The following is a 20857-nucleotide window of genomic DNA, read 5'->3' as shown; positions in this document are numbered from 1 at the left end:
ATGAAGTAGACCTATAATCCAAATTGGCTGGTTTAGTCATTTCAAATGTTAAATCTTGAGTAATGATAAATTGCTTTGTCTTGTGAAAGTAAAAAACGGATAAACTTATGTTAATGTAAAAATATTTTGCCATGAGTTATCAAACATTGCACTGGAGAGTGAAGAAAACTTCTCAGATGACTGTCCTTTGGAGGAAGTACTTTAATTTAATTGATGGCTTTAATTGATTTCTACTTGTGCCTATGCCTATTATTTCTGACAGGAGTCACATGTACAGAAAGGCCTACAGAAGAGTCTGCACACAGCAGTGATACAGGGGTAGGCAGTGTAGAGACAACTTTTGCTTTTTAGTTGTTGCATGAGGCATGTGTGAGACAAACGACACAGGGTTAAATTTGTTCCCTATATGAGTCTTCAACAGAAAATAGAGTATTTTGAAAAAACAAAAATCAGGGGAGAAATAGAACTTGACAAAGAAAAAATTGCACTAGAAATAGAATTGCTTCAAAATAAACTTCAGAGTAAAATACACTATTTCACACAGAGTACTATTGCTGACCTTGCATAATATCTTTTAAAAAGATGACTGAATAACTGGCTTTTCTTTACAAAGAACTATTGAAATAAAACTAATCAAATAGAGTTTTGCAAATTTTTCTTGTCTTTTATTTTAGGCTTAATTAAACTTTTTTTCTGATGTTGGCAGTGTTGTGTAATATGGCACATGCAATGTCACAGGCCCTGTCAGGTGCAACCCTCAGGCTTCTCAGACACTGAAATCTTCCCTTTAGTTGGCCAAAGCTCATGTCATTGTGTGTCATTGTGTGCCCTTGTCCTAGAGCTGCATTGTAACTGGTCTGGGGTTTGGGTCAGGGAGTGGGGTCATGAAACACCTGTCTCCATGCAGGATCCTGTTGTAATCACCTGTATAATGGAAAAATGCAGTTCTCAGCATAAGTGTATGTAATACCGTGAGTTTGATATTTATAATTTTCCTCACCACGTTCAAATAATGTTCATAAATGTGAATCTCTTAAAATTCTTGAGTCATGCACTGGCCATTTTGCTTTCACACTGATTTGTGATATGGAACATGTCACACACCATCTACTGTCAACTGCCTTTTTTAAAAAGTGAAATAATATTACTAATCTGGAATATTAAAAATTGTAATAGTAATTTGGCTGCACATTTACATAAGCCCCCTTTCTGCTCACAAAATCCCTTCATTGAGGCCTTGATGGGAACATGTGTGCAGTCTACAGTGTATGGCACCAATCACGCAAGTTAAGCCTAAGGGACTGTAAGTCATAATCGGCATGGTCATCATGATTGCATTATCTTCATTAAAAATTATAATATACCCTAAGTTGGCAAAAAAACAACAACCTAAGAGCGCTAGGTAAACTTTGTGAATGGCACGAGTCACGACAGAAACTTATCAAGTTCTCCGCATCTCCAATAGTGTAAAGGGAAGCCACTCGCAAATAATTTTAAGGCAATGCAAACATTTTGTGCTGTTGTTTAAGCCCGACATCGAATCGAACATTAATGTGCATTTCCAACAAAATAATAATGTATTTAAACGGTACCCTCACGACGATCGTTTCACGAGAAAAAAAAAAAAATCTCAGAAATTAGGCTACACTGTCACATTGCGCTAAAGGACTTCCTGTATCAGTCGCGATCTAATCCTGTTTGCATGAAATAAGCCTGCTCGCGAGCAGGTTCAAGCTGACGGACCTGTTGCTATGACAGCAAGTCCACGATGAGCTTCGAAGAACCAAACGATCCAAGATCATGGCAAATCGCCAACATTCAAATCCAGCTAACTGAGTTAGCGACGTACGAAGAACGAGCTCCTGATTCAGTTTCTTTTTCCTGTAAATGCAAGAGACTTGTTGTCTAATGTGATAATGATTGCTGACGTGTGTGGTTTCTTGTGTGTGGTGTGTGCAGATATTAGGGAACACGTGAAGCAGATCGAGAAGGCTGTTTTGGGGAAGGAGCCGAGGTTTGTTCTGCGAGCGCTGAGAGCTCTGCCCTCAACCAGCCGGAGACTCAACCCTAATGTTCTTCACAAGGCTGTGACCGGGTTCTTCACCTCCAACGCAGCGAGCAAAGAGTTTCTGCTCAGCTTTCTTGAACAGGTGCGCACACCGGCGTCTCTCATGCGCCCAGCTCACACCAGCGTGTCTCTCATTCGCCCAGCTCACACCAGCGTCTCTCATTCGCCCAGCTCACACCGCTGTCTCTCATGCGCCCAGCTCACACCAGCGCATCTCATTCGTCCAGCTCACACCAGCGTCTCTCATGCGCCCAGCTCACACCGGCGTCTCTCATTCGCCCAGCTCACACCGGCGTCTCTCATACGCCCAGCTCACACCAGCATCTCTCATTCACCCAGCTCACACCAGCGTCTCTTATTTGCCCAGCTCACACCAGCGCATCTCATTCGTCCAGCTCACACCACCGTCTCTCATGCGCCCAGCTCACACCGGCGTCTCTCATTCGCCCAGCTCACACCGGCGTCTCTCATTCGCCCAGCTCACACCAGCGTCTCTCATTTGCCCAGCTCACACCACCGTCTCTCATGCGCCCAGCTCACACCGGCGTCTCTCATTCGCCCAGCTCACACCGGCGTCTCTCATTCGCCCAGCTCACACCGGCGTCTCTCATTCGCCCAGCTCACACCAGCGTATCTCATTTACCCAGCTCACACCATGCGCCCAGCTCACACCAGCGTCTCTTATTCGCCCAGCGCACGTCAGTGTCTCTCATTCGCCCAGCTCACGCCAGCGTTTCTCATTCGCCCAGCTCACACCGGCGTTTCTCATTCGCCCAGCTCACACCGGCGTCTCTCATTCGCCCAGCTCACACCAGCATCTCTCATGCGCCCAGCTCACACCACCGTCTCTCATTTGTCCAGCTCACACCAGTGCGTCTCATTCGTCCAGCTCACACCAGCGCGTCTCATTCGTCCAGCTCACACCAGCGTCTCTCATGCGCCCAGCTCACACCGGCGTCTCTCATGCGCCCAGCTCACACCATGCGCCCAGCTCATGCGCCCAGCTCACACCAGCGTCTCTCATTCGTCCAGCTCACACCAGCGTCTCTCATTCGTCCAGCTCACACCAGCGTCTCTCATTCGTCCAGCTCACACCAGCGTCTCTCATGCGCCCAGCTCACACCGGCGCATCTCATTCGCCCAGCTCACACCAGTGTCTCTCATTCGCCCAGCTCACACCAGCGCATCTCATTCGCCCAGCTCACACCAGTGTCTCTCATTCGCCCAGCTCACTCCAGCGCATCTCATTCGCCCAGCTCACACCAGTGTCTCTCATTCGCCCAGCTCACACCAGCGCATCTCATTCGCCCAGCTCACACCAGTGTCTCTCATTCGCCCAGCTCACACCAGCGCATCTCATTCGCCCAGCTCACACCAGTGTCTCTCATTCGCCCAGCTCACACCAGCGCATCTCATTCGCCCAGCTCACACCAGTGTCTCTCATTCGCCCAGCTCACACCAGCGCATCTCATTCGCCCAGCTCATACCAGTGTCTCTCATTCGCCCAGCTCACACCAGCGTCTCTCATTCACCCAGATCACACGAGCATCTCTTATAATTAGGGCTGCAACAACTAATCAATAAAATCGATTAAAATCGATTATGAAAATCGTTGTCAACGAATGCCATTATCGATTAGTTGGTCTGATTACGTCACGGGGATTGTTTACATGTTACATGCGCTTCATGAGGCACACATGCAAGGTCTCTCTCCCTCGCCACTCTACACTGCCTCGCGCGCAACACGGACTGTTTGGAGCACATTATCTTCTGTCCCTCATGCGCGCTCTTGATTCCGTGAGTTTGAAGTTTGAACTAATTTGCGGGCATCAGCGAACCGCTATCAATATGCCGAATACACGAAAATCACTCACCTTTCAGCACAATTTGGCGTTTTGAATCCAATCGCGTATACTTTATACTAGTGGTGCAACAGATCATCACTGATCCGTGATCCGTTCGGATCAATGTCTTCGGTTCGGCACACACGTGATCCGCGGATTGATTATGAAAAAAAAATAAATAAATAAAACGTGCGCATGTTGTTCAGTCAACGCACAGCTTCGTCATAGCGAGCGGAGGAACGGAGAAGCTTGAACGCCCCGCGTCATTTCAGGGCTCCAGAGTAGACCAGACTGCGACCAAAATTTGAGAGTGTGCGACCAGTAAATTTGCCACACGTTAAACGCATGGTAAAGCGGCGCGTCAATGAATCCGTGACAAGAATAGCGCGCGTAAACATCTGTGGGAGGGAGACGGAGACAAATATCACAACCTGATGTGCGTCTGAGTAATCAGCGATCTATCGACTCGTTAGTCGTTACCTAGCAGCGAATGCAAACAAAATGAAAGTGGAACGAAAATACGCTACTCATTTATGATTAGGACCGTGGAGCAGCAGCAGCGATCTATTGACAAAATAAAGCCCCGAACTTGACAGTCGCGGGCCGATCTCGCTCACGCAACACTGTTACTAGGAGATCCAGTGAAGAAATCCATTGAATTCGCCTCAGAATTAATAACATCAACACCACGAGATCCAGTGAGAAACACTCCGATTCGGCGCAGAGTTCTGTTATAAACCATATCAGATCAAACAGAGCTGACGTGGAAACCAGGAGAAACACTTATAGAAGGCTTTCAGTCCACAAATCAGCCTATATATGATAATGTGTAAGAAATAGTCAAATGCTTACAAGTAGCCTACTACACATCTTTTCCCAGCACTTCAATAATATCATAAATAAATGTTTTATTTTTTTGAATTTTTTATGTGATTACCAACACATTTTTTGTTTATCCTTTAAAGATTGTCCTAAAATGAAAAAAGTACGATGATATTTTCACTACTTTTATTAATTGATATTAAGACATTATAAATGATAATAACCAAGTTAATTTCATCTACACCCTAAATTAAGCTTAGTGATTTATTGTCAGCCCCGGTGCTACCAGAATTTTTTTTTTTTTTTTTTTTGTAGAACTCGCTGTGAGTTCTCATTTGAGGTGATGCTGCCCTCAACTTTCAGTCTGGAACCCTGTGAAGTTAAAATAAAACAGAATATCATAATGTTAAGTCTATTTATTATTAAATAATTTGTCAGTAGGCTATTACAGTTATTTTGGGGGAAATTTGAATAATTGCATTGCAAGCTGATTTAAGGTGTGCCCCTAAATTTTCTGCTTGCGCTCCTAAAATTTTCAGTCAGGGGCAACAGCGCTCCTAGTAAATTTAGTCTGGAGCCCTGCATTTAAATCACCTGTATGGGACCATTTTGGATTTTCCATCAAATATAACATGAAGGAAAGAGTTGCATAATCAGACCGGGCTAAAGCCATCACAAATGCTATCGGTGTGTTTATAGCTGCAGACATGAGGCCACATTCGGTTGTGCAAAACGAGGGCTTTAAACACATACTGAAAGTACTTGAGCCACGTTACGACATGAACTGTGTTGGATGAACTATCCCGAGCATCTGTTGCGCTCACGACAGGTGGACTTCTAGGGGAACGGAGCTATGTGACGATAACCGTTATCGTCACATAGCTCTCACCGCTCACAATTTAAAAGTGTTAATAATCAAAAAGACAAAACTTATGTTTATTTGTCTTGTCTTTTTTTTTTTGCTGATCCGAAAAATGATCCGATCCGTGACCCTGATCCGAGAAACGATCCGATCCGTGAGTTTTTTGATCCGTTGCACCCCTACTTTATACTATATGAAGCCATACTATAGTATAATGTGAGATAGAAATGTATTAAGTCATTAAATTCAAGTTGACATAAGCTTTTCCCTCCATTGCGGCTGTTAGTCACTATCCATATGTCGGTGTTCAAACAGCGAGTCGCGTTCGGTTACGACAGTCAACACGATGAAACTCTTTCCAAGATGATTAAATGGTAATATTATTATAATTGATAGGTAGATACATAAAGGTCTATGGTTTCATAAAATGACTATCTTGCTAGTCTTTTATTGCTGTAACTTAATCACGTTCTACTGAGTCTGAGTGTCTGTTAGATCACAACACTAGAGTAGAGTCAGCGCACTATAATTGTTCTTCACGCGCACAGTGAAGACAGCGATTTCAGTGAACTGAAATTTAAAACTGTTAAAAGAAAAGGCTGAATGAACTATTGCATAGATACTGTATAATACACTATGCATCTATGTCTTTCTCTTTCCTTGGTGCTTTTAACTTTTCAATGCAGCGGACTCGAAGAGCGGCGCGCCGCCCTGTTACTCCGTGTTGCTTCAAGCGCATCATTCAGCGCTTGGGGTGCGTATAAGCGCTGTGTGCAGCACTGTTTTGAAGTCTTTCACAATCATGTCATAATACTTTTGCGCAATGAAAGCTTATTAATAGCCTTTCTTGTTCTGTCCCATCTATTATATGTTGCTGCCTCACTAAACAGCCGTGCGTTACATTTAAAACAGCTGTGCATCTTATTTTTACGTTGTTATTTTACAACAATACAAAGAGCAATGTGTAACGTTTTACCAAATTTAGTGCTACACTTCTTGTTCCCCACTAAGGAATGTTTTTTTTTTTCACTAAATGTTCAGATTTTATACAATTATTGTGCAATTGTGATTTTTCTAGGCTAAGTTTTGCTGAGTTGTCCACTAATCTAGTTTACAATAGCATTTTTGTCATAGGTTATGGTCATATATATATTTTATCTGTTGTTTTTATTTATAATGAAGTTGTCTGTATTAAGTAGATTGTTTAACACACAAAATAGTGATTATCAGATCAATGAGGCCTGACCCTGCTCGCCACAACCCTGATTTAGGGTTTTATTTTATAATAAACAAAAAAATTAAATATAATTTTTATCCGATTAATCGAAAAAATAATCGTCCGATTAATCAATTATCAAAATAATCGTTAGTTGCAGCCCTACTTATAATTTAAATTGCCTAGGAGTAACCATACACGTATCCACTAAAAATCCTGCTACTCACTTTCAAAGCCATCCATAAGCTCGCCCCTTCATGTCTTACTGAACTCGTTCATATCTCTCCATCTCACCGTCACACTCGCCTGCCTGCCCGCCTCATCACTATGGGGAGTAGGGCTTTCAGTCGCACTGCTCCCCAGCTCTTGAACACTTTTCTCCCTGACCTCTGCAACTCCGATTCCTTCAAACACTTTCAATCCACACTCAAAACTGTTTAGACTACTCGTTGTGACTATGTATGATGATTTATGTATGATTTATGTATGATTTATAGATGATGTATTTTAACATGTTTTTAATATAGCTAGTTTTTAGTTTGTTCTAATGTACGGTATTTGGGGTAATGTAAGGTATTTGGGATAAGATGCCGATTTTGTCCTTTTTTTTTCATTACACGCACATGCCAGAGCATAAATTGCATGTTTTTCCCCAGCAGTTGCAGCATAACCCTGCTGGCAATTTTAGACCGGGATTAAAAATGGTTCATTGAACAAACAAAATTGACACACCCAAAGTGAAATGGCTGCAGCTCTATAGGAACAATCCTGGTCTCTTTTCAAAGCAGACACTTGGAATATTTCTTGTTTATATATATATATATATATATTAGGGGTGGCACGGTTCCCGAAACCGACAGTTCGGTTTGTATCACGGTTTAGGGTCACGGTTTTCGGTTCTGTACGGTTCTTGTTATTTTTTCTTTTAATCTTTAACACTCCAGAAATGTACTTCAGCATGTGATATATAGCTTAATTATCCACACTTTAGGATACAGTATGAAAGAAATGATATTCATGGAATCACGCACAAACTGAATTTGACTCTTTGACTTTAAGCACATCTCAGAGGAAAGCTAGGTGAGATTTTGACACAGCAAGAGAGAAGACATTGACATGCTTTTCGTTTATTTGGCAAAAAAAAGGAGAATGTGCATCACTATGTCTACAAGAACTTGTGCATTTTTATCACACAAATCTTATGTACACAAAGAAATTAACTTGCATTTATCAACTGCCAACTTTTGTAGCTCTTTACAAAATTCTATCTTTTAAAAGAAAAAAAGAGGAACTCTTAAAACACTGTCTTTTATGAATAAGTCAATATACATGAAACCTAATTGCCTATAATTAGCTATAGCAATAGCAAAGGCCATGAACATAAAGTTAAACATAAGTTCAACCTCAACACAAAAGACAGTATCAACAATGCTTCTATTCCCAGAGAGTGAGGGTACTTTTTTTCACTTGAAATTAAAGTGCAGGATTTGGAAACATTTGACTGAAGCTCTTATCTAAACATAAAGTGCCACTGTAGCGTTATATTAAAATATCATAACATGAAATCCAAAATGTTCCCACACACTGGACTTATACCATAGACTTCTACGACGCTGGCACATCCTCCAACTCCCTCATCTCTCCCACTTGCCATTTCTCCACGTGCCGTGACCTGCAGCGCTCCATACTCCACTTTTACTGTTTACTAACTCGAACCGGCGCTGCACAGAGCGATCGGTAATGACATCAAATACCGCGAAAGTAATTGAAAAGCATATGGAGCCGTCGCTCTTGCACTAGTTTGATGTTATTCACCGGTCGCTCTGTGCTGCGCCGGTCCAAGTCGAACAAGCTTATGTTGCGCGAAAAGAAGACACACGTCACATACGGACACGAGGCTACATTGCGCATGCGTCAAACCGTGAGACGCACACATGCTCGGAGCCGAGACAAGCGAACCGAACGGTTCGGGTGTTTTTTCATGTACCGTGCCACCCCTAATATATATATATATATATGTGTGTGTCTGTGTATGTATCCTATATTCTCACTCTTTCAAGAGTGGCAGAGGGCTGACAATAAAAAGCTGTGACTTCTGTCTCATTTGCCCTTACTTGAAACTCTCTGAAATGAAAACAGATAGCCTTCAATGCATGAACACAATTATTGTAAGGAACCGAATTTGGGCGCTTTATCATATTTTTGCAATTGGTCTAAAAGTAGCTGGAAAGGGTTAACATTGAGCCCAGAGGTTTATTGCAGGCCTGAAATGAAACGTGAGTTGCTGTTGATTAGTAACAGAAGTGTGTGTCCTGCAGCCGGTGGAGAATGAGGGCGACGTGCAGTTCCGGCCTCGCACAGGTAAAGCTGCCGCCTCGCCCCTGCTGCCCGAGGCCGAGGCCTATCTCCAGCTGCTCATGGTGGTCTACCTCACCAACAACCAGCGCTACGCCGAGGTGAAAACACGCACCGTACAGTTCTGTTGGAACTTCAATTATTCAGTCGTCCAAATAACCATCAGTTTCAGGCCTGAGATGCTCTTGATTTCACCCATAAACAGGCCCAGAAAGTCTCGGATGACCTTCTGCAGAAGATCGGCTCTCAGAACCGTCGGGCTTTGGACTTAGTGGCTGCCAAGTGTTACTACTACCATTCCCGTGTGTACGAGTTCCTGAACCAGCTCGATGTGGTCCGCAGGTGAGCCGTCTTTCCACAGTAACTCGAGTTCAGCCTGAGAAGAGTGTGTTTCATACGGTTGTGTTGTTGTGTTCCCCAGTTTCCTGCACACACGCTTGAGGACCGCTACGTTACGCCGTGATGCTGACGGCCAGGCCACGCTCCTCAACCTGCTTCTGCGCAACTACTTACAGTACAATTTATATGACCAGGCTGAGAAACTTGTGTCCAAATCAGTGTTCCCCGAGCTGGCCAATAACAACGAGTGGGCTCGCTATCTGTACTACACCGGTGAGTGAGGCCTGGGTCGGGGAGCCCTCCAGATGGGTTTTCTCCTGAGTTAGTAATTCAATTCAGTGAGAAGGAGAAACTAGAGTCTGAGTTAATAAAAAAAAAATCTAAACTATTAGTAACAGTCTAAATCTCTCAAATGATCATTTTCATGAGACAAAATATGTGTTATTATTAGTAAATGGCATAGTAATATTGTGACGTTAGGATTATTATTATTATTATTAAGTGTTTGGCTGGTTTCAGGGCGCATCAAGGCCATCCAGCTGGAGTATTCAGAAGCCAGGAGGACTCTCACTAATGCGCTGCGTAAAGCTCCTCAACACACAGCTGTGGGCTTCAAGCAGACCGTTAGTGTCTCTCGCTCTCTCTCTCCTGTGTGTGCGTGTTGTAGGGGTTGAACGACTTAAGATTTTTTGAAGTCGACTGTTATGACATCAAAGTCGAGTCGACGTCAACTAGTCGCTGACGTCATTCATAAAACACAAGAGATGTGACAGATTTGCCACAATTTGCAAGTAATTAACAGAAAATTATACAGACGCTGACAGCTCATAATGGGGCCGTTTACACCTGAACACTTCATGCGTTTTTACTGACCTGATTTATCAAAACGATTCCATTTACACCTAGTCACATAAATATGTTTTCGCAAAATAGATATAAATCCGCGCTATATGCAGATTTAACGGAGTTCACGTCACCGAAAGCAATGCTGCATTTTATTGATCATCAGCTAATTTCACAATTAAAGACTGCAATAAGAGAGACAGCACTGGTAAGATAATTTTGTTTCTTTACTTTTAACGAAGATGATTTTGTGTGTTAAGCGTCTGTGACTTACTTTCACTTTGATTTACGATAGTTTGCACGTTGGCTTTATGAATCGATGCTCAGCTGCGGTGCGTGTTATAGCTTCGTCATATAAAGAATATAATAGCACAGGCTGCTCTCACACGTTTTATTTCAGCATTTTTGGGAGAGGTCCAATTTACATATGCGGTTTCAACAACCAGATGCATTTACACGTGTCCAGTTTCGTCTGTAAAGCGGCCCAGACCTCCTCATGAAGTGATTTGAGCGATCGGATTTAAATCCGTCTTCAATGCGTTTCGGCGGGCATTTAGCTTACATCTGGTCTTTTCACGATCGGATAGCAATCAGATCACAGTCGTGAAGTGGCCAGATGTAGCTAAACAGCCCGCTGTTTACATCATCATTTAGGATGAAAAGGGAAAAAAAGCTATTCACATCTGCACGTTAGTGATGGTAATACAAAATAATATTCCAATTGATTGCGGATGAATTAGATGCATTAATATGTTTAAATAAATATATGAAAAAAAATAGGCTAATGTTTGAATGATTTTAAAAGAGACTGCTCTCATTTCCCGGTAAAACAGTGAGCGTGCGTCATGCTTTTACTTTCGTTTTCAACAATATAGTGGTGTTAGTAAAGTATTCCCATACGCTTTATGTACCAATGCTGCTTTCTTGCTGCAATGACCCTCTAGGCTCTTCATCTGTTGTCGTCTGTAACGCGGCCATAGACTATCAAAATTAGTGCGATCATACAGTGTCACATGATCAACGCGACTAGTCGACGTCAAGCTTAAAGCGTCACGGCATTGCATTAAGGTCGACTAATCGACTAGTCGGTTCAACCCCTAGCGTGTTGTGATGCTGACGATGAGTCCTCACCTCTCTCTTTCTCTTTCTCTCGATCGCTATCTCTCTCTCTCTCCACTGTGTGTGTAGGTTCATAAGCTGCTGATCGTGGTGGAGTTGTTGCTGGGTGAGATTCCAGACCGTCTGCAGTTTCGTCAGCCATCTCTGAAGAGATCTCTCATGCCCTACTTTCTGCTCACACAGGGTAACTCACTCGCTGCACACGCCTAACCTGCAAACATTCACACACTTGCGTCACTGTTCGACTGGATTTAATTGTTCCTCCTGGGGATTTAACAGTACATCGCGATTCAGTAGTGTGCCAAAATTAGGGGTGTCAAGTTATCATTTCTACGATGCATCGCGATGCAGACGAGGACGATTCGGGACCGGTTCAGTAATGGACCATAACCGATTATAATGTATTGACACACACACACGGTGCACTGATCCATCACTTTTGAAGTAAAATTGAGGATGCGGTGCATCGTAAATCATAATGATATCGAATTGAACTGAATCGATGACATGATAATCGTAATCAAACCGAACCATAAGACCAGTGAAGGTTCACACCCCTGGTCAAAATGCGTCGTGGATATGAAATAAGGATTGCAATATAATGCATGTACAGTTCGTGTGGATTTTGGGTTGAGCTCTAGAGCAACTAGTTAGTCCCAATGCATCGGTGGAAGAATCACAAAGAATTGATCTGTGTGAACCAAGCATCGACAGGAATCATCTGAACCACATATTATTTAAATCACAATCATAGTTTTGATAGTCAGTTGTGCATCCTTCATGTGTTGTCTCAGAGGCCAAAGAAAGGAGTGGATGCTGAAAGGCTGTGTATTCATAATTAAATCGAAAATACCTTACTTGACGTTTAAGTGTGTAATCAACATCACTAATATTTTAAAACTTAAATGATAAATATATAACCAGTGAAGTTGTGTTGGATGTATTTTAGCGTACGGTTTCTGATGTGCGGTGAACGGGCACGATCGAACAACTCGAGTCCGTCCCTCATCTATTACGTCACTGCTCTTTCATTTACAGGACTGTACATTTTATGACTGTACACTGTACAAGTAAAAGAGAAAAAAACTTTTCATTTGTATTACAAGTAATTAAGCTCCAAATTCTTAACTTCTGGTTCTGAATCTAGCGGTGAGAACTGGAAATCTTGCCAAATTTAACCAGGCGTTGGATCAGTTTGGAGAGAAGTTCCAGACAGACGGCACTTACACACTGATCATCCGTCTGAGACACAACGTCATCAAAACCGGTGAGTTCTGCTTCTCTTTACTTTCATTCTTTATAATGAGCAAACAGTTCGAGTACACACTACATTCTTCTTCTTGTGACGTTCTTGCGTGTGACCTGTTCTTGTGTTCTTCTGTTCTTGTGTTGAATTATCTTTGTTTGGTGCAGGGGTGAGAATGATCAGTCTTTCGTACTCTCGGATCTCTCTGGCCGACATCGCTCAGAAGCTGCAGCTGGACAGTCCTGAAGATGCCGAGTTCATCGTGGCCAAGGTCAGTGTCCCGCTCATTTGACCAGCATCATACACACACACACACAAACACACACACACATACACTCACTGACTCAGTGTATCTCCAGGCTATCCGTGACGGTGTGATTGAGGCCAGCATAAACCACGAGAAAGGTTACGTTCAGTCTAAGGAGACCATGGACATCTACAGCACTCGAGAGCCTCAACTCGCCTTCCATCAGCGCATCTCCTTCTGTCTGGATATCCACAACATGTCTGTCAAGGTAGGACAAACATATCAAACGGATTGTTTCAAAATAGTTGGAAGAATTGTGTGTAGTGTCTTGAACCCATTCGAGTGAATTGTGTCTCATTCACCGACCGCCTGTAACATATGTGTCAAACTCAAGGCCCGCGGGCCACAACCGGCCCGCAAATGAATTATCTTTGGCCCGCATGATAAAATGTATTCATTTTTAGTGCTGGCCCGCCGGTATATCGGTTCAAATTACGTGGGAGCGAGTGGGAGCTGAGCACATAGAGAGAGCGCTGTCACGTGACAAGCAATGACACGTCACTGTGGAAACATGACCACGAAAGCATACCACAATAGAGGGTTTCACCTATGTCACATTCTGGGCGGTAACCTGGATGAGCGGCCATTATGGAGGCACTCGGATGTAAACAACAGCATGGACTGCACTGTTCATGTACTACTGAACACATTGTTACACTAAAAAAAACCCAGAAAAAACCCTTGGTAGGTGCGAAATCTTATAGAGAAGGACTTGCCAAGCAGGAGAGAGCGTAATATTTTGACAAACTAAAGTTAATATGTGGTAATGGTCCGAACGAGCTAGCTTCTCTAGCCCGTACTGCAATTCTTCCTTCTATTTCTCATTCCGACATAGGCTACGCTCAGATTGTCAGTCCAAAAAGCACATGAAATCCGTTTCAGACTACATCCATATGTGGTTTGAAATCCTATTCAAATACCAGGACAAATGCCTCAGTCTGAACAATCGGATTTCGGGTGGTATGCGACTCTCACGCCACATAAAATGTAAACATCAGTGGTTGTTAGAGGAGACATGCTGCAAGTCGCTACCGAAACAATGCTGTGCTGTTGCAAAGTGCCGGACGAGCAGAAAAATATTATTTCTGAAACATATACTGAAACTGGCGCAGACAAGAGCACGAAAAAAGCTGTAACGTTACATAACAGCCTCCTACACTTCTGTAGCTCAATACGCAATCTAGTCCAGTGCGGCGGTGGCTACACACATCCATGTTGTAAAAATTAAATAAGAAAACATCTCTATTGCAAATGCAAACCCCTCCATCAGCAGTGATGGGGCCGTTACTAACGGCATTACTTTTTCCAGTAACGAGTAATCTAATTGATTACTCTTCTCATCTTAACAACGCCGTTACCGTTACTGCCAAAAATGCGTCCCGTTACTATAACAACTGATGAAGCTGTTTTTTTTTTCATCAGACCAACTAGATCTCTGAGCGAGAGGCACACTTTTTTACTGTTCTTCCAAGCGCATAAATGCTGACGATTGGCTGAGGTAGAGTAAACTGTCACTGTAAGCCAATCAGAGGTAGAGTTGGGCGGGTGTTCTAAAGCACGCATAGTAGTGATGAGCATTCGGCTCTTTTGACTCAGCTCTGAAAAAAGCCGGCTCTTTTGGCTCACAAACGGCTCTTTAAATGACTTTGACTATTAATAATGTTTCACTTTTTATTATATAATTATTTAATTTCTATAGGCTAAATTTGTAAAAATAGAGTCGGCTCTTCAGATATGCGAGCCAGCTCCCGACGTTCAAATAAAAGAGTCGGCTCATTCGCGAATCGCGAACGACCCATCAAAAGCTCATTCGCGAACGAGTCGATCCATCATCACCTACGCTCCTCCGCGAACGACCCATCATCACTATCGGCTAACGCTCATGAATTGCGAACGACCCATCATAACGCATAGTCGGACAGGAATAACGGACACAAGGAATAACACAAGCCAGTCAATCAACGAGAGACAGGTATGCCGACGAGCCTAAATAATCCAAAAGTAGCCTTCTCTAAATGGTATTGCTTATGTTAAGTTTTCAAAGAACAATCCAGATACAATTCAGTGTTATTTATTTGTTAGTTTTCGTCTCAATGCGCTGGCATAACATCAGTGAGCGAGGGAGCAGCAGCACGACATTCATCTCAAGGAAGGAACACAAGTTGAGTCAAAATAAAAGTCCCCATTTGTTCACACATGCGCACAATGAACTCTTGCACATTTTTAGTAACAGTAAATAGCATAAAGGAAAAACAAAATAACAGTAAGAAACATAAAATAATATAGTTAATGAGAACATATAACTCAACAGCTTAACAAACTTAATTTAATTTTGCCCAGTTGTGGCCTGTTGAGGGGCAATAAATATCAAAAGTTCCAAAACATCTATTGTGTTATTTGCATTGATCCACTATATAAACATAATATCTACATACATGGCATTTGATTGGAGGCTAGTCTCATTTTTTCCCACAGCAACATTTTTTTTAGATGTGTGTACAATGTTTCATGTTTCTGTTAATGTATTGTATTAAGTGTCCATTTCATTATAAAATTCAGATTTTTCATAAATAATTGAACATGCAAATGTGTTTTAAGTTCCGTTAAATAGGGGTAGAGGTGGGGTCACATTTTAGCATTTAAAATGTAATTTTACTTGAAAGTAACGCAATAGTTACTTTCTTAAGTAACTAATTACTTTTTAAAATTTGTAACTGAGTTACTTATTTAGTTACTTTTTGGAAGAAGTAACTAGTAACTGTCAAGTCAAGTCAAGTCACATTTATTTATATAGTGCTTTTCACAATACAGATTGTATCAAAGCAGCTTCACACTGATAACATGAAAGTAGCACAACACAGATCAACAACATTGCTAAACACTAAATAATCCCAACTGAGCAAGCTCAAAGCAAGCCAAAAGCAAGGCGACAGTGGCAAGGAACCAAACTCCATCAGATTGGATGGAGAAAAAACCTTGGGAGAACCCAGGCTCAGTCGGGGGCCAGTTCTCCTCTGGCTTACATTCATATTGTTTAAATATAAATATTAAATATAAATATACTGTAAATAACTGTAACTAATTACTTTTTAAAAGTAACTTGCCTAACACTGTCCATCAGTGTCAATGCCAGTGCCGTATTTCCTGAGAGCTGCATGGACTCACAAATCGGATCTGAACAGTTGCGATAAACAGTGTGGACATCATTTTAGATCAGACTCCAGTCGGATATAAAGATAATCTGATTTGGACTGACAGTATGAATGTAGCCATAGTTAATTTGTTAACATTTTAGCCATAGTCAAACCTTCATTTACACATTAGCTGATGAGCTGATGCTGTGCCTCTCTCAACCACAAACGCCTTCTTTCATCAGTTTTTTGCACTCTTCTCTTTAACTTTTGGCAGTCTACAGAACTCAAAAGGTATTTTCCCTGATGCGACCGATTAGTACAGAACAAAACTCAACCATTTTTCAGCAGAAATAATCAGCCAAATTTGCGAGTCCGTTCAGTTCAATGGCATTGTTTATGTTCTGTGCCTCCAAAATGGCAGACTTCCGGATTGATGACGCGTCGTGAAAACCCTGTATAATCAACTAACTCTCTCCCAAAAAAATGGCTAAACGAAAGGTGGACTTTGAAAAGGTGGACTTTCATTTTTGCTTTTTTGCTTTTTTTCTTGCTACAGGACATTTGATTTTCCTTTGAAATATAACTTTTGTAAATAACCATAAGAAATTAGTGAAACTGATTTTATTTATTAGGGCACCCGAGCACTAACAGTGCGAGGACCCTATTGAAACTGTTAGAATTATTTTTAGGGCCCGAGCACTAACAGTGCGAGGACCCTATTGAAACTGTTAGGGTTATAGACGAATCCGGCGAAACTACCGGAAGTAAGCGGACGCCATTACTGAGCTGTTGCTGGGTAGCGTTGCGCCATTGCCTCCTATTGTTTTAGTTGCAACTTGCATCCACTGGAATAAATAGCCCGCGATTTACGACTGTCACTAACGTTACAACGTTACCCCTTGTATAATGTCGAGTGGGTAAACAGTTTCCGTTATAAATTGTTTCAATGGTGGCAGTAAAATTTAAATTTTGAAGAGAAAACATTGTGAATACCCCGGGTCAACTGCCCCTGTCTGGTGCCGTACGGTTTACAGATTTCCTGGGCGAGTACAAGACGTGGACATTCGCGTATAAAAACAATTATTTAATGACATGAGTAAAAAAAATATATAAATATGTGATATAGTGATCAGCAAAATCTCCTCTCTTGCTATTTTTTCTATTCAATTAACATGCTATGGTCATTAAATGGCTTTCCTGAGCTAAATGTAACGTTATGTGACATAATTGTTTTCCTGCTGTTATATTGATCTCTTTCCATGGTTTAAAAACACTAATTGGTCGATATTATGTATACTTTCTAGCTGTAACGTTACCCTACCCTTGCCTGTTGCAATGTGAAAATGAGATAAATAATGGACACAAATGAAAAACATGAATTTGTTTATTTGATTTCATTTATTTATTTATTGTTGCCAAATGGACAGATCTTTTTATAGTTTCCTCGTCAGCAAACGTTAGCCTAGCTAGCTTGCCAAGCTATTTTCATAAATAACGTTAATCTGTAAGATCGTTTGTACCTTCATCTGTGACTGGAGGCCACTGCAGTCACAGATCAAACCAACAAGTCATTCTGCCTGACTGTAGCTGCCATCGAGGGTGAGTTCACGTTATCACAGAGGTTTGTTTACATACTGGTGCATATGTCTGTATGCCTGTGTAACAGCTCAGTAATGGCGTCGCCACAAGATGGCAGCCTACACAGAACGCTCGTCGGATTCGTCTATATACGTGTATATATATATATATATATATATATATATATATATATATTTTTTTTTTCTTCTTCTTCTGCAAAGTAAGCGCCATTTTCGAGGCCACAACATGCTCAAAAATAGGGGTGGTTAATCTGTCTGATTTCCCGATTCGATTCGATTACGATTATTGAAGTCCCGATTCGATTACAGTCGATTTTCGATTATTAACGATTCTCAATTACCGATTATTGATTTTCCATTTCACAACAGTAAACGAAAATACACTAGATCAACATATGATTATATTAGCAGCAGCAACATTTTGGTATTAATTGCACTTTTTATTTGTTTGATATTCATTGAAAATATAATGATGGTTAGTGGGGACATGCAAACATGCTTGTTATCTACTACTTAGGCAACTCATTATCTTTACATTTATTAACTTTAAAAAAATTTTCAAAAGCAATTTTGTTGCATTATAATGCAAATGCGCCTGGGTCTATTAATTGACAGCATTAAAATGTATTTTGTGATTTCCTTCAATTGAAAATATTTGAAGCAAGTTTGGGGGACTTGAAGGGCACCCGATTCAGAGAATCACCCAGAAATTCAAAAGAACAGCATTTATCTGAAATAGAAAGCTTTTGTAACATTAAACAATACCGTTCAAATGTTTGGAGTCGGTGAGAATTTTTATTTAATTTTTTGGGCAAAAGAAAAAAGAAATCTATAGCCTACTTTTATTCATCAAGGATAAATTAAGTTGATCAAAAGTTAAAGTACAAGACATTTATAATGTTACAAATCGATTATCTGAATCTTTTGTGTGTGACTATAAATAATTTGCTTTAAAAGTACAAATTAATGACCCATAAAGAATTAATGCACAATATATTTTATTAACATTACAAAGAACGACCAGGAAAATAAATGTGTGCTTGAACTAGGAGCATACTTGTAGTAAATAAATAATATAACGACTGGTGCAGCCGAGTGTTTTTCCTCCTCTGGCTGGAAAGGTGTCGTATGGCTTATCATATTTGTCGTGTTTCCGTCGTTGGTTTTATTCCACAAAGCGTACAACTTGTGCGGCTCTTGTCCAGCTCCTTTCCCCCTTCAACTTCAGAAGCCAAAATATTTCCACACGTCAGCTTTTAACCTAACAAGGAAAGTGTTTGGATCTCGCGTGCCATCTCATCTCTGTTATGTGCACGCCACAGACAGTCCCGCCACTGCACTTCCGCGCTTCAGAGTTCCGTCTTTCGCGTTCCGTCAATATTACGTTATATAAATACATATATAAAAAAAAAAATTTGAAATCGATTTTTTGACATTTGTGAATCGATTCAGGATCGTCCACGTCCGCATCGCGATGCATCGAGAATCGATTTTTTTCCCCCACCCCTACTCAAAAACTCACCAAATTTGGCACGTATGTCAGGACTGGTGAAAAATTTCATATTTTGTGGGTTTCGCAGATGGGCGTGGCAAAATGGCTCGCTAGCGCCACCTCGAAAATTGGAAAAAATTAGCCCCTCGTCCACGTTCAACCTACATGCAAGAAATTTGGTGGGGACGTGTATCATATCAAGACGCATAAAAAAGCCTCAAGAACCCATACCCTAAACTCGACAGGAAGTCCGCCATTTTGAATTTGGCAGCCATTTTGGGACGATTAACACACTCCGTACTTTAACGAACTCCTCCTAGGGATTTAATCGGAACAAATTCAAATTTCTGCTGTGCCTTCTACAGGCATTGATGATGTAAAGTTGTGCTATCTGCGCGTTTTCGTAGATGGGCGTGTCCGTGGCGTCGATGATTCACCATGGAACAGGAAGTTGTAGTAACTTGGCTGTAAATGCCCTGATCTGCACGAAATTTTACACATTTGACAAGAGTCCCACCCTGAACAAATCTACATGCCGACATTCACCCACAGTCATAGCACCACCTGCTGGCAACAGGAAGTGACTTTTAACAAAGCAGCATATTCTATATTTTCAAAATATTTCATATTTTGTGGGTTTCGCAGATGGACGTGGCAAAATGGCTCGCTAGCGCCACCTAGAAAATTGGAAAAAATTAGCCCCTCGTCCATGTTCAACCTACATACACGAAATTTGGAGAGATCCCATACCCTAAACTCAACAGGAAGTCCATCATTTTGAATTTGGCGGCCATTTTGGTAAGACTTACACACTCACAAGAGTCCCGCCCTGAACAAATCTACATGCCGACATTCACCCACAGTCATAGCGCCACCTAGTGGCAACATGAAGTGACCTTCAACTAAGCAGCCCCGGCCGCATTTTTGACCGACCTGTACGAAATTTCTGTGGTACATCTACCATGTCCAGACGCACAGAAAAGTCTCTTGGAGCGATGCCCTAAAGTCAACAGGAAGTCGGCCATTTCTAATTTCACCGCCATTTTTGGAGGATTTACTCATTACATACTTTAAGTAACTCCCCCTAGGGATTTAGTCGGATCTACTTCAAATTTCTGCTGTGCCTTTTTAAAGGCAATGAAGATGTAAATATGTGCTATCTGCGTGTTTTCATCGATGGGCGTGTTCGTGGCGTCGATGATTCGCCCTGAAACAGGAAGTTGTAGTAACTTGGCTGTAAATGCCCATATCTGCACCAAATTTTACTCATGTGACAAGAGTCCCGCTCTGAACAAATCTACATGCCGACATTCACCCACAGTCATAGCGCCACCTAGTGGCAACAGGAAGTGACCTTTAACGAAGCAGCCCCCGCCGCATGTTTGACCGACATGTACGAAATTTCTGTGGTACATCTATGATGTCCAGATGCACAGAAAAGTCTCTTGGAGCGATTCCCTAAGCTCAACAGGAAGTCCGCCTTTTTGAATTTGGCAGCCATTTTGGGACGATTTACACACTCCGTACTTTAACGAACTCCTCCTAGAGATTTAGTCGGAACGACTTTAAATCGTCAATGCCTTTAGAAGGCACAGCCAAAATTTGAAGTTGT

The 20857-nt window shown here is 41.6% G+C and overlaps 1 protein-coding gene across 1 annotated transcript in view; it reads left to right on the top strand.

The window, feature by feature from the left end:
- psmd3 (proteasome 26S subunit, non-ATPase 3) overlaps positions 1-20857 on the top strand; it is a 39858-nt gene that overhangs the window by 16016 nt on the left and 2985 nt on the right. The window contains exons 2-10 of the mRNA XM_039654218.2: positions 1960-2150; positions 9131-9268; positions 9373-9509; positions 9589-9779; positions 10026-10129; positions 11538-11652; positions 12616-12735; positions 12882-12985; positions 13074-13229. Coding sequence (XP_039510152.1) covers positions 1960-2150; positions 9131-9268; positions 9373-9509; positions 9589-9779; positions 10026-10129; positions 11538-11652; positions 12616-12735; positions 12882-12985; positions 13074-13229 — 1256 coding nt within the window. The remainder of the gene's footprint in view (positions 1-1959; positions 2151-9130; positions 9269-9372; positions 9510-9588; positions 9780-10025; positions 10130-11537; positions 11653-12615; positions 12736-12881; positions 12986-13073; positions 13230-20857) is intronic.

Source organism: Pimephales promelas, chromosome 18 (assembly GCF_988280905.1).
Source record: "Pimephales promelas chromosome 18, fPimPro1.hap1.1, whole genome shotgun sequence".
NCBI classification, from domain to species: Eukaryota; Metazoa; Chordata; class Actinopteri; order Cypriniformes; family Leuciscidae; genus Pimephales; species Pimephales promelas.
This window is presented reverse-complemented; position numbering and strand designations above follow the sequence as displayed.